We start from the raw sequence: 17,639 nt of genomic DNA, 5'->3' as shown, positions 1-17,639 counted from the left end.
CTGCAAGGGCAGCGAGGTTGAGGGCCTTATATAGAAGACAGAGGTGTTCCAGTCCTGTTTAAAGAATGGGGTGAATCTGGGTGAGAGATTTGGGTCTCTGGACCTGAGGGAAGAAAGAGGAAACTGTCTGGGGACAGCACTCGGGGAGGGAGAATTCGAGACCATGGGCCTGGGAGGGCATTCACTGATCAGTGGCCATGACCTAGCTCTCAGCATGGAGCCTTGCCACCCATCCTTGGGTTCTGCAGACCACGTTCTCCCCATATCCATGCAGGCTTGAGTAGTTAGGGGCATTCCCTGGCTGGGGGGAGAACGTTCCCCCTCGGCTCCCACCCCCGGGGCAGCCCCCCCTGAATCTCTCTCCCTGCCATTTTCATCTCCTCCCACGCAGCGCCTGTGAGATCTCACTTCTGTGTGTTGGCATCCTGGCTCTGGGTGAGCGGAAGTGCTGGGTGTCGGGGTGTGAACCTGGCAGATGCGGTTGGGGGTGGGGTAAAATCAGGACCCGTCATCCTCCTTCCAACCCTCCTCCCCAGTCTCACCTGCCAAAATAAATAAAGCCACGTCCTAATTAAACAGGATCTGGGGATGGGCGAAAGGCAGGGAAAGAAACTCAGCCCATCATTAGCTCATTCAGGATTCTCTGCTTCCTGAAAAAGCCTGGACCACGTGAGCTTCTCGGAGGCTCCAACCATGTTAGGCATGGGATGGTCTCTTCCTTGGCAAGTGGGACAGAGGCTTAGTTATGGGGTCTTTGCTAGGCTTCTGCTGCTGGGCACACAAAGAGCAACTCAGCCGGCTCAGTTGTGCACGCGGCACCAGGACTTGGGGCTTCCGGACCCCTCAGGGCTCTGCCTCCCCCTGCCACGCAGGGTTGCTCTCTGGAGATGTGTCCTGTCACTGCTGTGTGATGACTGTTCCAGACAGCATGCCGGGGAGGCTGTGGGAGCCGCTGGCACACCCGGCAGCGCAGGAGGCATCTGGGGCCTGCCACTGCCTGCCTTTTCTGGAGGCCCGCACAGGCAGCTTCCGGCTGGTCCGCAGGGGACAGATTTCCTGTTTGGAAGGAGTAGCCTTGTGCCTCTGCAATGGGGCGTGCAGAAGCAAAAAAGGACAAGGGCAAGGCTGGACTTGGGTATCCCCTGGGCAGGGCAAGAAGGACACAGACACCCCAATGATGGGGCCTTGAGGTAGCAATCTGTCTTTAAGCTGTAAATGATACTATCTGTACAGGACCCCAGCTCAACGCTGTTTGGCTTTGGAAGGCACCATGTGATTGGCACCGTGATCTGTATCTGTTGTATATTGTTCAGATCAACGTTTCAATTAGTTTGTCCACTCCGAGCTCCCGTTGCCCTTTAGTGGAAGGAGGCTACTACCTGAAAGGTAGGGTTGCTGGGTTCAGATGTACAGGCTATGCGCTGCACAAGTGCAACTATGTAAGGAGATTCCTTTCACATCATAGAGCTTGTAGATTTATGCATTTATTATGACAGTTATCCAACAGATGGCAGTAATGTGTCTTGAGGAAGGGATCCCTTTATCTAATTTGCACAAAGGCACCGTTTGGGCTAACGGTAACCCTGCTGAAAGGCCAGAGAGAAATCAGTTCTAGAGAGAATTTTATAACAGATAATATGCCAAATGGGTAAACCACAGGCCAACTCTAGGGCCGGGGTGGGCCATCTCCAGTCCCTGTTTCTCCCATGCTCACTCAGGAAGGGGGATGAACTCCTTGTTACCTCCTCCTCCGGCCTGACCTTCCCCTCTCTTCCCATCTCTGCTCCTTGCTCGTTCACAACCAGGCAATGAGCTGAAAAGCATAACGCCTAAGGTTGCAGAACTGGACCTGCCATCGTCCCCACCTTCAGAAAACCCCAGACCAGACCCCCTTCTCCACTGGACTCAAGGGAACACCAGGCTCAGCCTAGTCACACAACATTGTAAGGGCAGGAAAAATAGAGCACGGGACCTGCTCCTTCTCACCCCTTCCACCCCAACAGAGCAAGGGCAATAGTTCCCCCACCTTCAGAACCCTGAGCTACTTAGCTAGTGGTTAGGATGTGCTGTGACTATCCTGCAACCAGCAGCTGACTCCCCTGTGCCAGGCAGCTCCGTTCCCACCCAGGCCACAGAGAGCAGAGTCGCCTGCAGTCCTCTGCCAGAAACACACAGGATGGTGCCTGAGAGCACAAGAGAACACAGGGCAGGGGGTGGCCAAACCCGGCCTTCTACCTGTCTTTGTGTGGACCATGAGCCTAGAAAGGCTTTTACATATTTAAAGGTTGAAAAGAAATCAAAACAAGAATAATATTCCACGACACAGGAAAGTTCTGTGAAGTTCAAGTGTCCATGTCCATAAATAAAGTTTTCTTAGAAAAAAAAACTTTCTTTTTTTTTCCCCAAGAAAACTGGGCTGGGTCCAGTTTTCCAGCTGGACCCATTTGCTTATGTAGTATTTACATAGGATTGTATCCAGCTGCTTTGGTGCTACAGCACCAGAGCTGAGTAGTTGCAACAGAGACCAAGTGGCCTGCAAGCCCTAGAATATTTATTATCTGGCACTTACAGAAAACTGTTGCTGACCTCTGGCCAAGAGCATGAGAGCCCATGAAGTATTCTGGAAACAGCCCTGGATTTGGAGACAAGAGACATGGCTTTGAGCCCTGCTGGCAACATTTAGCAGCTGTGTGTCCTCAGCTAAGCCACCTTGCTCTCTGAGCCCCGGTACCTCGTCTGTCAGTAAGAATGTCCACAGTACCTGCCTCCTCGCATGGCCCTTGCATGGATCAGACTCCATCAAGGACACGCAAGTGCCTTGTGAACTGCAACACCTGTGTGAAGGTTTAGTATTATTTGCCAGGGAAGGTGAGTCATTCCTGGCTTCTTCTTTCCACCTTTCTTCTCATCATCTTTCTCCAGACTGCCTTGCTCCCTTGGCCTCTGGGGCAGGGATTTTTCCTGGCGCTTCCCCTTTCCTCCTGGCCGAACCACCCACTGTGCCAGAAAGGCAAGTTTGTGTTTGTTGAAACTCTGATCACGGGAAATTGGGGGGCTCTCACGTGACCACTTAAGAGGAAGCCTTGCTGTACTGTGCTGGCCGTCTGCCAATGGTGAGGGAACGGAGCCCTGCTTTTATTCTTTCATCAATATATGCACTTCATCACAACTTAGAATGGGCGCTGGGCCCTAGGGCTTGCTTGGAAAATGGCAAATCAGATATTATGGGGTTCTGCCTGAAGAGGAAATATGGGAAAAAGGAGAGAGAACAGTAATAAAAGAAGCTTCTTTGTCTGTCTATGGGGCCTTTTAAAGAGCAGATTTAAAAGGCAGTTCTTGGCCTCTCCTCAGTGTGATCAAGGGTGATCTTCTATCCATCCAGCCAGCTACATGGGGACCCAGCGCCTCATCTTGCTGTAGAAAGTTCCACAGAGTTTAGAAGACAGTCTAGCCTTGTTCCAGGATCTGCTTCCTCCTGCATTCTGTTCATCTGGCTTTCTGATCCCTGGGCACGGGCCCCTGATAGCCTCACCTGGCAAGGCCTGGAAGCTTTCTCTGGCCTATTGGCCCCTGACCCTTGGCTAATCACCCTGCTGCCTCACTTCGGCCCTGGTACTCTGCTTCTCTGGTCTTTCCAAGGATGAGGATGTGTGTTCCCAAAGCCCTTCGTGGGCTCCTGCTTCCCGGGCCTCATCTGCATGGGCCTTGGGTACCTCTCCCATCCTCTGAGATGCTTCCTTGTTCTCCTGGCTTCCCTCCATAGTCTGCAAGGCTGTCTTTCCTGGTCAAATGTCGTGGAATTGCAGATTGAAGAGGACCCTTAGTGCTCTCATCCCTCACCTCTGCCATTTTCTCCACGGCATCCCTGACAGGTGGCTCGCCACCAATGTGCTGGGCATAGAGAGACTGCTTAGGTGTCTCTGGGCTTGGGAAACTCACTTCCCCCGAGGGCATCCCAGTCCTTTGTTGGATAGCCCTAGATACTAGAAAATGTTTCTTTTGGTGAGCTAAAATATTCCTCTTTATAATTCAACCCACTAATTCAAATTCCGCCTTCTGGAATGATTCAGAGTGTCTGCTACTCTGAATCATTCCACAAATATTCCCCAGCCCCCTCATCCTTTCTCCTGCTTCACTGTGCCCAGTTCCCTTTGGGGTCCTGTTGCCCCTTTGACTGATGCTTAGCAGTGGCCTTCAGAGCCTCTCCCAGTCCCCACACCACCCTGGCACCACCGGCCCTGCAGAGGGGTTTTGCCTCTGTGTGAAGTGAGCCCTGGACTGCACCTGAGAAAGGACTTGAACCCAAGTGAGTGGCTCTCAGAGGCCCTGCCAGCCAGAGGAGGAAAGAACCCCTGCAGGAGGCCTGTGCACCTTGGAGGATGATCAAGAACAGGATCCGCTGGATGAACCCCCTGATGAAGGGTGCCTGGAAGGCAACCTGGAAATCTGCCTTGTTAACAAGCTCCCCTGGGAGCCTGAATGTGGCCCAAGTTTCAAGTCACTGAGCCGGGGTTTGCCTGTCTGAACTCTTCTGAAGGCCCTGGCTCCGTGTCCCATCTCAGAAGGGTCTTAGTGGTGAAGCAAGGAGGGGCGGGAATCTGAGAACAACTGTCCTACTGAAGCCTTCATTTGGGGACAAAGATTGGAGGGTCTTCCCTCTCCCTGGATGGGTTTCACCAAGTAAAGATTGAGGAGAGAAAGAGAAGACTTTGCTCCTTCTTGGCTCAATGTCCTCAGCAGGTCAAAGGCCAACCTTCAGGGCCGTGTGGGTGGAGTGTCCTCCGTGGGTCCCCTGCAGGATTCTGCACTGTGTCATCTCTAGAGGGCAGCCCTGTACTGCTGGACAAGATTCGAGATGGGAAGGGATGAAATTAGTTTTCTTCTCACCTCCCCACCTCAGTCCTTTGCCCTGAGCAACTTCATGAAACTTTGAGATTTAGGAAGTTCAATTCAATTAGCTTTTCAAAGTACTCAGTGAGACTCTAATATGTGCCCAGCACTGTGCTAGGGGCTGTGAGAGAAGCCATATGAAAGAAAGAAGTCTTGCTCCCAGACCTCTTTTAAGTTCTTGAGGAACATAGAATTCTCACCTGCAGGAAACAGCAAACAGCACAAGGAAGAGATGGTGAAACTTGGAAATCATTGACACAGACAACATGGCAGAGCCAATGAGTACAGAGGAGCAAGACACGTGGGGGCTGGGACATGGAGGAAGGCTCTAGGGAGGAGGGGGGCAGAGGGGCCCTGATTTGGGCCTCAAATAAAACAGCTCTAATTTTTATCAGCTTCATATACTAGGCATAAGACATCTAAAAAAAAAAAGATGCTGGTACATGAAAAATAGAAAGCTATTGTAGGAAGGGAAATTGAAGGGAAAGTTGTCTCAGCCCTTAGAATTGTTGGCACCCAAAGAAAATCTAGAGGAATCTCCATTTCACACCACATAGCAACCCTTGGCTTTTGCTACCCGACCCTAAGGCAGGCTCTGGTTGGGGAGACCCGGGCAGGGCTCAACATGTTGTCAAGTTTACCTTGAGCTCCACCACCCCCTGACTTGAGGCCATGGCCAAGGCTGAAGCATTCTGGGGTTACAGAGAATGGATTTCTGCTCAATAAATGGAGCAAAGATACAGGAAGCTGATACAGGTCTTTAAATGAGGTAATGCCTGAACATGCATTTGCTAGCTATTATTGGTTCCTCTGGTCTTTGCATTGGTTATGGCCTTGACAACTTACATATAAATTCGATTTTTATTTGCATAATCAATTTTCCCCCATGAATTTTTATACTGTGATGCAGCATAGAGAACAGATTGGAGAAGACAGAGTAGAGGCTGGGAACCCAGTGGGAGTCATTTCAGTATCCAGGGGAGAAACGCTGGTGGTGGGTTGGTTGTATTTGGGTTGATTCATGCATCCCAAGGCAGCAAGTTAGTAGATGAAAACAGAAGTCCCCTCTACCTCTGATTTCTGCTCTGCACGCAGTTCAGCCATGACCATTTAGAACCGACTTCAGGTGACTTGTGTCTTGCTTGGTTATTGAAAGTAATGGTGACAATTCATGCATTGCTGGAGGGAAAGGTGGATGGTTGGTAGCTACTTTGGCCTCTGTTCTTCTCTACTCAGGACCTGAATGAGCTGAGACTTTCTCTGTCTTCATTTCCAGGTAACAAGTATGAAGTCAAGGTATACACTGGTGATGTCATTGGTGCAGGGACTGATGCTGACGTCTTCATCAATATCTTTGGAGAGTATGGAGACACAGGTAATGGGTTTGAAATCCTTTCTTCAAAAGCCATGCCCAGAACTACTTCTTAAGTGGGCTGTTTTCCACCCTCCTGGCAGAGGAAGGCAACTCCGGTTTCCTCTAGGCTCTCCTGTTGAGCCTCTCTCTTCTTCTTGCGATGTGGTTTGTCATGGCCTTCCTTGGGCAGCATGGTGTCCATCTTGTCAAGTTTGTGTGTGTGATGTGTTTTCAGAATAAGTTGTGCTTGGTTTTTTGGTTGATTTAAAATCGTCCGGCATCCTGTAACAGACCCAGGCTCCACATCTCCAGGGGACTCATCCTCACTTACTCTCTATCTCCCTAGGCTCCATGCCCATCTTGAATTGTATTTTGGGATGTGACTGGGCATGGTCTGATTCATTGCAGTGATTTGGGGCAGACAAGAATGGGGCCAGGGGATAGAATTACACTTGGCCTCATAGGTGGAGCAGGAACTGAGGGCACAGACACAGCTGCCGGTGTTGGAAGGAAGTTCAGGCCAGCAGAACTGAGACAGGTGGTCTTGTCCTGCTGCTGCCAATTTAAGGGAATACTATAGGAGTCAGAAAGCTACAAAGACATGAATTTTGGACACAGTATATTAAATAATTAAAAATGCATTGCTGGGATTTTAAGAAAAAAGAGAAATCTCCAGGTGTCAGAAATAAAGAGAGAACTTAAACCAAAGTATCAGCTATGAACTGATGCTGTGGATCTTGGAAGCAGGGAGCCTTTATGTTCAACAATCTACAGGATGGATTTCCATACACATTTGGGTCAGAAAATGATATTTTGGCTGTGTATGAGGCAAAATATGCAAAAAATTAGAACCACACATAAAGCCAGGATCCCTGAAGGTTCACAGGAACATCTTCAGTGAAAAAATAGACTAGGAAAAAAATTGCTCATCAGTATAGTAAACTTATCTCTGTAAGAACTCTAGATTAAAAAGACAGTTGATGGGAAATTGATATCTTAGGCTTACACACATGTGGGCTTGAGGTCTGATTTTACACTACAAGTGTGATTTGGGAACCCTCCCCCTCAGGTACAGAAAATTCATTCCATGCCAGTAATACCCTTCGGTGCTTGGCAGAAGCACTTGCAAAACTTCGTGAGATTCCCACAGATAAAGTACTGGAGATGAGTTCACTTTCCAAAACTACAAAACACTCAAGGACACAATCCACCATGACTAACCATCAATAGACACAACAGACAATAAGATTAAATCCTCCAGAATTTCAGGTAATAGAGTAATCTGAGAAAGGCTATAACTTAAGTATGTTTAAACTGTCTATAGACATGAAAGAAACAGTTAAGGAAAACAACAAGGCACTATGAAAAATATAGCAAACAGAAATACAGGAAATGAACATATAGTCACTAAATATAAACACTTAATGGATGGGTTAAACAACACAATTAGAAACTGTTGAATAGAGAGTTATTGAACTGTAAGATAAATATAAACAAAATATGCAGATGTGGCAGAGACATAAAGGGTTGGAAAATATCAGTGAGAGGTCATGAGATGTGGAGGAGAGAATAAGTTCTGACATGTTGAACAGGAGTTTCAGAAACAGAATATATAGAATAGGTGAGAGGAAATATTTGAATAGATAATGGCTGATCACGTTTTTTCAGAATTAAGCAAAGATATGAATCTTCAGATTAAAGTAACAAAAGACATTGAACATGATAAATAAAAACAGATCCACATTTAGATTCATTGTAGTGAAACCAAAGGCCAAGAGAAAGATCTTATAAGTAACCAGATTTGGTGGATTATCTTCTATAAACGCAATTAGATTGATAGCAAATTCCTATCAGCACGCTATAGAGGATATAAGTTCATGGAATAATATCTTCAATCTTCTGGGAATTCCCTGACAGTCCAGTGGTCGTGGAACTAAGATCCCATAAGCTGTGTAGCACGGCCAAAAAAAAAAAAAAGCAAAAACAAAACAAAAAACAAACAAAAAACCCCCAAACTTCAATCTTCTGAGCAAGGACATATATCAACCTAGAATTCTGTACTCAACTAGGTTATCATTCCAGAGTGAGGGCAAAATTAACGGATTTCCAAGCAAACAAAGAGAAATAGGACTGACCACTCACTCATAGACCCACACTTAAATGACCACTGAAGGATATACTTTAAGAAAAAGAAAATTGTACCCAGAAGAAAAGTGTGAGATACAAGAAACAAAAGTGAGCCCCCAAAATGATAATTATATAACAAATTTAAGCAAGCATTGACTATATAAAATTATACTAATAATAACTATTATCAAGACATGAGAAAGTGTGGACCCTAAACACTAAAAGATAGTGATCTTTGAGAAAGAAAGGAGATAATGAGAGTTAAAACATAACTTGGTTGTAGCCCATTCCCCTACCCTAGGAGAGCAGAGAAATTGATTAACTTTAGACTTTAATATGTCAAGTATGCATATTAAAATTGTAAAAGTAACCACCCCCAAATAGAAATGTGTAATTTCTAAGCCAATGGAGGGAATAAAAGAGAATAAAGACTCAATCAACCAAATAGAAGTCAGGAAATGAAGAAAGAAAAAACATGGCTACTAGCAAAAAGTAAGATAAGTGTGTAAATAATACAGTAAATAGAAATAAACTAAACTCATCAATTAAAGAATCGATATTCTCATATTAAATTAAAAGAAATAAAATCCAGCTTAAATACATGATACATAAATGTCTGAGAATATATACAATGGGATAAAGTATACCAGGAACATATCTACTACAAGAAAGAAGCTGGTGCAGCTATATTAATATCCATCAAGTTAAACTTTCAGACAAAACACTTCATTAGAAATAAGTATATTATACAATGACAAAAAGAGCAATTAACCTGGAAGATATGATAATTCTGAACTTGTACAGTTTTAACAACATATTTTCAAAATATGTGAAACAAAAAATAATAAAATTCTTGGAGAAACTTGACAAGTACATAATCATAGTGGAAGATTTTAATACAACACTCAGTAACTGATAAGTCAAATGGATAAAAATTTAGTATGGGTGCAGATTTTAACAACACAGTTAATAGCCTTGATCTAATGGAAGTATGTAGATTCCTAAATCCAACTGGTAGAGAATACACACTCTTTTCAAGTGCATAATGACAAATGCAAATGAATCAATAACATAGAGACAACATTCTTTGATCACAAATCAATAAAATTAGAAGAAACTTCAACGTCTGGTCCCATTTAGAAATAAAATTTAATTTTCATAAAAACTAATGATCATCTATAAAATCATTAGAACTTAAAAATCATTAGAACCAACGAGAAAGTTTAATAAAGGTGTTGGATACAAGATTAATACACAAATATTAACATAAACAGCAAGCAAATATTTAATTTAAAAATATGTGATTTACAATAGCAATTACATGTCTAAGAAAAACTAACAAAAGCGCATTCTGGAAAAAAATAAAGATTTCTACTTAAGGATACACAAGAATAACTAAATATATGGAAAAATATATTATGTTCATGGATGAGAAAAGACTTAAGTTCAGTAAGATATCCAAATTTCTCAGATTATTCTATAAATGCAATGCATGAAATATTCAATTACTGATGTTTAAACAATTGTCTAACCATATGAGAAAAGATAAAAGTAGATCTTTTTACCTTTCATCATACACAAAAATAGGTTCCAAATGGGCTAGAGACTTAAATGTGAACAAGCAAACTATGAAATTTTTAGAAGAAACTTTGAGTGTCTTTTTAAAAATTTCAATTTAGGATGGAATTTCTTGAACAATTCACTAAAAGCACAAACAACAAAGGGAAATATTGATAAAGTCCATTAAAACAAGAAAAATGTCTATATGATAAAAGCCATAGACAAAGGAAAGACAATAGAAAAATATGATAAAGTACATGAACAGTAAAATTATGGAAGAGCAAGGTCTAAATGGCCAATATACATATGAACCAATCTCTCAAATGTATGTATTGAATATATATATGAATGTCTTTCCAAATAACCTTTTAACCTTTTCAAATAATCAAGGGAATGCAAATTAAAACCATAATTAGACGCCACTGTACACACACTGAAACAAAATTTTAAATATATGTGTTAATAATGATTATGGGGAATGGGAACCCTCATGCACTGCTGGTGGTAATTGATGTAGTACAACCATTTTGGAAGGTAATTTTGCAATACCTAATACACTGAAGATGAATACACCTCAGGACCCAGCAACTCTATAGGCGTCTATTCAGATCAATTCTTACAAATGTGCAGCAGAAGGTAAGTACAAGAGAGTCCAATTCAGTGCTATTTACAATAGCAATCAGCTAGAAACAATCAAGTGTACATCAGTGAAAGAATGCACACATAATAGTGTTTTCTTCATTCAATGACTATTATACAGAAGTTGGACGAATTCTGTTACTAGCATCAACAGAATAATCTCAAAAGCATGATATTAACTTAAAAAAAAGTAAGTTGCACAAGGGTGTGTGATGATAGGACGATAGTAACAGGAACAATAGCAACGGCCTGTCCCTAACACAGCACCTACCATCTCCAGGCACTGCCCTAAGGGCTTTGCACACATCCATTCAGTTAATTCTCACAGCAGCCCCAATGAGGTGGAGCCCTTATCATCCCTATTGTACAGACAAGGAACTTATCTTAACACAGAGCGATGTGCACTATGATGTTATTTATGTAAAATTCTAAAACATGCAAAAATAATATATTTTCTTTATGGATACATACATGTGCAAGCAAAAATTCATGGGAACAATGGATACCAGTTGACGATAGTGTTTGTTTGTGGGAGGGTGTGGCGGGGGAAGGGATGGACCATGAGACTTTAGACCTACCCGTCATGTTTAATTTCCTTTAAAAAAGAGAAAGGCCTAAGTTAATTACACAAAATATTAATATCTGTTATACCTCTTACATCTGGGTGGTGGGTACATGGATGGCTATTATTATTATCTATATGTTTGAATTGTGACAATTTAAAATTTAGAAAAATTTAAAGAATCAAATTTTGGAAAAGAAAGAAAACAGAATGGCATAAGCAAAAGGCTGGTGCTTAGGTGGGGTTGTAAGGGCTAATATGACTGGTAGACCTCGGAGGGTAATAATGGAAAACTGCAAAGTAGAAGGAACAGGTTAGGTCGAGTCCTAACTATGTGCTCAATACCTGTGGACTTTTGGCCAGTTGTTTAACTTCTCCAAGTCTCAGTTTCTTCATCTGCAAAGCAGAGTTGATAATACTTCCCTCCTAGATTGTGTCGTGGAATAAGTGAGGGAAGAAACCGTGTTAAACACCCAGCAGTGTCTGATGATAGTTATCATTGCTGTTTTCCAAAGGAGTCAGGCCTAAGGAAGCCTGCTGGCTGATGTCAGGGTCCCAGCCACAGCCCCTAGACCAATGACCATGGTTGTGCTCCTAGTTCAGGACCAGCAGCCGGTAAACAAGGCAGGGCCTCAGGTCCAGGGATGGGGGTGCAAATCAGTTTACTAGGGTGGGGACTCTGGGCTAAGGCAGAAATCAGAAGCCCAGCTGTGGGTCCTGGGCACAAGCCACACACAAGGCAAGCCTCGGCCTTGACTGGTGGCTGGAGGGATTTAAGGAGCCTGTAGATCTCGGGGTGAAGCTACCCCTTTTTTTAAAAATTAATAAACTTTATTTTTTAGAGCAGTTTTAGGTTCACAGCAAAATCGAGTGGAAGTACAGAGAGTGTCCACATACCACCTGTCACCACCCACAGCCTCCCACCGTAGTGACTTTTGAAACCATCCTTCAGTGGGCAGCCCATTAAAGTCTGGAGCTGTTTCTCTCTCCTCCTCTGGTCTCCTTTGTAACTTTCTCATGTGTCTGTGCATACAGGTGAGCGTAGGCTGGAGAATGAAAAGGACAACTTTGAAAAGGGAGCGGAAGACAAGTTCACCCTGGATGCCCCGGATCTGGGGCAGCTCATGAAGATCAATGTTGGCCACAATAACAAGGGGGCGTCTGCAGGCTGGTTCCTGTCCAAGGTGGGTTCAGCTGACTGTCTGTGGTCCCTTGGCCTGGGAGGCAGGAATTCTGGCTCTTCAGAAGTTATATTTCAGCCCTAACTTCCCTCTTTAGATCTGTCTCCACTCTTCTGCCTAAGTCCTCTGGCCAACCATGCTGCCCTCCCAGTAGCCTCCAAGGCTTTGCCTGTGTTATCACCTTCCTAGAAGGACCACTTCTGTCATCTGAACCCAGCCAGGGTCTGATCATCCTTCAGGGCTCTGCCATGAAGTGTTCCCCCTCTGGCCACCAGAACCTCTCCCTCCCATGAATGTCTATAACCCCGCCGGCTTGTAGCATTCATTTCACCTTAATCATAAGCTACATTGTGACTTATCTTGGCCTGTTGCTTTGTACCTCAAACTTCTGAATCTCAGGTCCTCATAATTTCACCTACCCAGGACAAAGTGAAGAATCAAGAAGAAAGCAAAAAGGCTTCTGAGAATCTAAGACATATCTGGCTCAAAGTTCATGAGGAGAGCTTATGTCCCTGGCACTACCTTGCCCTGCCCTGATTTTGAAGACAAGACCCCTCAGATTCTCACTCAGTGCTTGCTTATAATCCCTTCTAGCAAAACTTGCTACCTGTAATTTTAAACCTATAGCAGAAAATTAGAAGGAAAAAGAGACACTGTAATTGGTAGGGTTATTGAGAACTGTAATGGGGAGTCAGAGAAGATATAAAAAGCCAAAAGAATATTGAAAAATTATGGAAGTCTGAGGTCGTTTAGAAAATGGGCTACCAGGCCTTTGTATGTATTTTCCTTAGTCACGAGCTCTCCATATATTTCAGCTCATCACAGAATGATAGGAAAAGATTGATGTGTAACATATTTTGAAAAATATTTTGAAAAGGTCTTATGGCCTAAAAACAGAAAACCCTCGGATTATAACAATTTGACTATTTAGAATGAAGCTGTCTGATAGTTGAGGTTTTGTTATTCCTTAATTTATCTTCTTGTGTCAGTTAGGAACATATTTGGCTGCAAGTATCAGAAAATTGAAGTGCAATGTTAACCAATCAGGGGCTTATTTTTCTTATCTCACATGAGATACAGATATGGTCAGCTCAGGGCTGGTGCAGTTGCTTTCTGAGACACCTGGTCTCTCTGTGTCACCATCCTCAGCACTGTGGCTTTCATCCTCCAGCTTGTTGTCTCATGATCACGTGGTGTCTGCTGAACCTCTCTGCATCTTATCTGTGTTCTAGGCAGGAAGAAAAGAGAAGACCAAAGGGGAAAGACATTTTTCTGGCAAGTCTTGCTTTATTTTGAGAGAAACAAAGCTCTCCTTGGAACTTTTTCCTGTGTCACGTGGCCACCCTAGCTACGTTGGAAACTGGGACTTCAAGTAGGCTTTCCAGCCCTCATAGTAGAAGTAGGCTAAGAAGGTGATTGGAAAGGGTGTTGAGTAAGCATCCTTGAGTGTCTGCCACACGTCTCTCCATAACTAGCCTCAAAGTTGAGGGCACCTCCCAGCTCTTGGCATGGGACAAGGTGCTGAATCAGTGAAGCAAGGAATGGCCAAGTTTCCTTTGGAAAGAGGGGGCTGGCCTGACCCTAAGAGCAGCCAGCCTAATTCTGAACAGGGTTCCGGGAGGCTAAGTGGAATTGTTGCTTGGATTGGAGAAGAAATGAGGCAGGAGTCCAGATCCCAAAGAGCCAATGCACGGGCAGAGGTGTGTCTTCAGGGCAGACAAGAGAGAGGAGGCAGGTGTGTTTTAGGACCTCAGTCAGGATGGGGCACAGAGCAGGTACCTTGCAGCCCAGTTCCTTCATCCTGGGAAGGAAGACTGAATGAAAACACAGGTGTAGTGGAAGGAGCTGCAAAGTGCACCCAAGGGCCTGAGGGAGGCCTTGACGTAGTCATTGCAGCTGTACTTTGTGAAGGCAGCTTCCTTCTTGATCACCTGGGCCCTCACCCCCTATGCTCTCAGAAGCTACGTGAAGGAGGCAGGTTTGCACACCGAAACAGGTCCTTTTGTCATCTTCATGCTCAAAGGACAGGGCAGCTTGGCAAGATGTGAAATATATGGGTGAGAACACTTTTTTCCTTTAAAACATTATAAATCTTGTTCCATTACCTTCTGAAATTTGACATTGAAGCCAAGCAGACTTTTGTTTCTTTCTGGACAAACTGTTTTGTGGCTTTTTGTTTTTTGTTTTTCAGCCAGGATGCTTATAGGATTTTTTTCTTTTTATTTATAATTTAAGTCTTGCCAGATGATGTCTAGGAGTAGGGTCTTTGTTAGTTCATTCATCTCCCCTCCTCTCCCTTCTCCTTTCCTCCCCTCCTCTCCCATTTCCACCCTTCCTCCTTTTCTCCATCCCTCCCTCCCTCCTTTCCTTCCTTCCTTCCTTCCTTCCTTCCTTCCTTCCTTCCTTCCTTCCTTCCTTCCTTCCTTCCTTCCTTCCTTCCCTCCTTCCTTCCCTGTTTTTAACTTCTCTGGAACAAGATGGGTCTTTTTCCATGATGCCTAGGATTATCTGTTTGTTTATAGCTCAGAAAAAAGATTTCCTATTATATACTAGATTCTTGCTTGAATGGCTTTTTTTGCGTCTCTTCTTCAGGAGCACCAGTTATCCATTTATTGGATCACCACTCTCTGTCTTCCAAAGATCTCAGCTTCCCTTTTATTCCTTTCATCTCTATTTTCTTTGCATTCCATAAGAACTTGTCAAATTCTCCCCCACCTCATTACTGATTTGCTTTTTCACACTACCAGTTGCATTTCTTTCTCCTATTAATATGCATTTTAATTCTGAATGTTTCTTCTAATTATTTTTTTCTTCTTACAAAAGTAATATATATTTATTGTAAAAAATTTAGGAAATACAAGTAAGCAAAAATAAGATAATCTGAACCACCATTATTTCACCACCCAGAAATTACATATCCTCCAGACATTTTTCTGTGAATGAATACACATATGTCATTTTTAATAATGGGTTCATAATAAGCACAATGTTTTACAAACTGCTTTGTTTTTACTTTCAAGTGTAACATGCCTGTTTCCCCATGCTATTGATTGATATTTCACAATGTAATTTTTAATGCCTGTAATAATATTTCATTGCCCAGATATATATCACGAATTATTAAACCAATTCCCCTTTGTTGAACATTTCAATTTTTTTCTCAAAATTATTGATACTATAAATTGTGCTGCAACAAACATTCTTGTAGCTTATCTTTATACACATCTATGATTATTTCCTACAATTAATTCCTAGGAGATGGTTAAAGGGCATGCAGAATTGTAAGAACTTTGATGTATTTGCTGCTGTATAGTATTGCTTTTCTGGATACCTTTCCCATGTAATCTAGCTCTCTTTTCATATCATTTAAAATTATTATTTATTTATTTATTTTTGGCTGTGTTGGGTCTTCGTTTCTGTGCGTGGGCTTTCTCAAGTTGTGGCAAGTGGGGACCACTCTTCATCGCGGTGCGCGGGCCTCTCACTGTCGCGGCCTCTCTTGTTGCGGAGCACAGGCTCCAGATGTGCAAGCTCAGTAGTTGTGGCTCATGGGCCCAGTTGCTCCGCGGCATGTGGGATCTTCCCAGACCAGGGCTTGAACCTGTGTCCCCTGCATTGGCAGGCAGATCCTCAACCACTGCGCCACCAGGGAAGTCCTCTTTTCATATCATTTTATTGCCTTTTCACTGCAACCCTTTCTATTTAAAGATGTTTACTCCTGTTCATAAAGACCATATCTTCTTATATCCTATTAAACATACCCGTTTCTTGAATTCTTTTTCTGTAACCTTTATCCAGTCCTTTCCAGAGTTCTGCTCTTCTTCTGATTCTTCAGAATGATGTTTCCTTCCTCCCTCCCTCCCTCCTACTCTCCCGCCTTCCTTTTCTTCTTTTCCTCTTCTAACTGGTTGCTAGTCAGACACTGTTTTAAACCAGAAGCCCAAGCAGGCTACTTTCAGTGTGAGATTGGTTATTCTCTTTGGAGCCAGTATTATGTGTAGGGGCAAGTTCAGGGCCTGGTTGGCAGGTCCCCACCTGCCCCTCCGAGTGCCAAGGTGGGTGTCCCTCCAAAGGTTCACTGGCTTCTGAAGAACTCCTAACAGTCTGTTCCTTTAACTTAAGCCAAACCAAAATGCTCCTTGGGGATAAGACATAAATATAATTCAAGAATTTTGCAGGTCAGAACACCTGGATTTACTAGATATTTTCCTGAAGGAAGAATTATGATGAGAGAGGAAGAAGGAGGGTTTTAGGTCCCAGGCAGGGTGGGCTCAAGCTGAAAACCAGAGGCTAGGGGAAACCCTGGGCCACCTCTCATTACTTTGTGACTACCCAATGCATAGCCAGCCCTAACCTCCTGCCTTCCCTCTTGAGTGGGTCTCCATGTTGCCCCTCCTCACCTAACCTCCACAGAGACACCAATTAAAATGCTGTTAAATTGTCTGCATTTCCAAATTTGACACTTGCACAGCAAGTGCTCCCATTCTCGAAGTTGCCCGGTTGGTTGCCTTGGACATCACATGACAACTGCTCCTTTGGTATTTATGTGTGAGGGCTTGGTGGGATAAATCTGAAAGCCAATATAATTAACCCCTTCATAAGTCATCTCCCTCCTCTTCTTCCTTAGTCAATTGCCCATGTGTGTTCCTCAGCCCCCTGTTCTTCATCCCCTCTCCGGGGCTGGCATCCTCCCTCCCCCAGGCTTTGCACATGGCTTGGGTCCCCGTGTCTGCTTAGTCCAACAATTGTGACTGACTCAAATGATCAGTTCAGCTCAATGACCACCTCAAAAGGGCAAGAGTCACAGGATGGAACATTACGCTGCCAGTGGGCCTTGCCCTTGGCCCATCTGCTTCAGTAGAGGACTTGCTTGAGGCCCCGCAGCTCTTCAGTGTGTGTTATTTGTTGTTTTTCCCTTGCTGCTTTTAATATGTTTTCTTTATATTTAATTTTGGATAGTTTGATTAATATGTGTCTTGGCGTATTTCTCCTTGGATTTATCCTGTATGGGACTCTCTGTGCTTCCAGGACTTGATTAACTATTTCCTTTCCCATATTAGGGAAGTTTTCAACTATAATCTCTTCAAATATTTTCTCAGTCCCTTTCTTTTTCTCTTCTTCTTCTGGGACCCTTATAATTCGAATGTTGGTGTGTTTAATGTTGTCCCAGAGGTCTCTGAGACTGTCCTCAGTTCTTTTCATTCTTTTTTCTTTATTCTGCTCTGCAGTAGCTATTTCCACCATTTTATCTTCCAGGTCATTTATCTGTTCTTCTGCCTCAGTTATTCTGCTATTGATCCCATCTAGAGTATTTTTAATTTCATTT

General features: G+C 43.6%; 1 protein-coding gene across 2 annotated transcripts in view; it reads left to right on the top strand.

The window, feature by feature from the left end:
* The window catches only part of LOXHD1 (lipoxygenase homology PLAT domains 1), a 220,700-nt gene that overhangs the window by 30,478 nt on the left and 172,583 nt on the right, over positions 1 to 17,639 (top strand). For both annotated transcript variants that reach the window (XM_068563302.1, XM_068563301.1), the window contains exons 5-6: positions 6,167 to 6,265; positions 12,168 to 12,316. In XM_068563302.1, coding sequence (XP_068419403.1) covers positions 6,167 to 6,265; positions 12,168 to 12,316 — 248 coding nt within the window. The remainder of the gene's footprint in view (positions 1 to 6,166; positions 6,266 to 12,167; positions 12,317 to 17,639) is intronic.

Source organism: Eschrichtius robustus, chromosome 14, assembly GCF_028021215.1.
Source record: "Eschrichtius robustus isolate mEscRob2 chromosome 14, mEscRob2.pri, whole genome shotgun sequence".
Lineage (NCBI taxonomy): Eukaryota > Metazoa > Chordata > Mammalia > Artiodactyla > Eschrichtiidae > Eschrichtius > Eschrichtius robustus.
The sequence above is the reverse complement of the archived record's forward strand: the minus strand, read 5'-3'. Positions and strand labels throughout refer to the sequence as shown.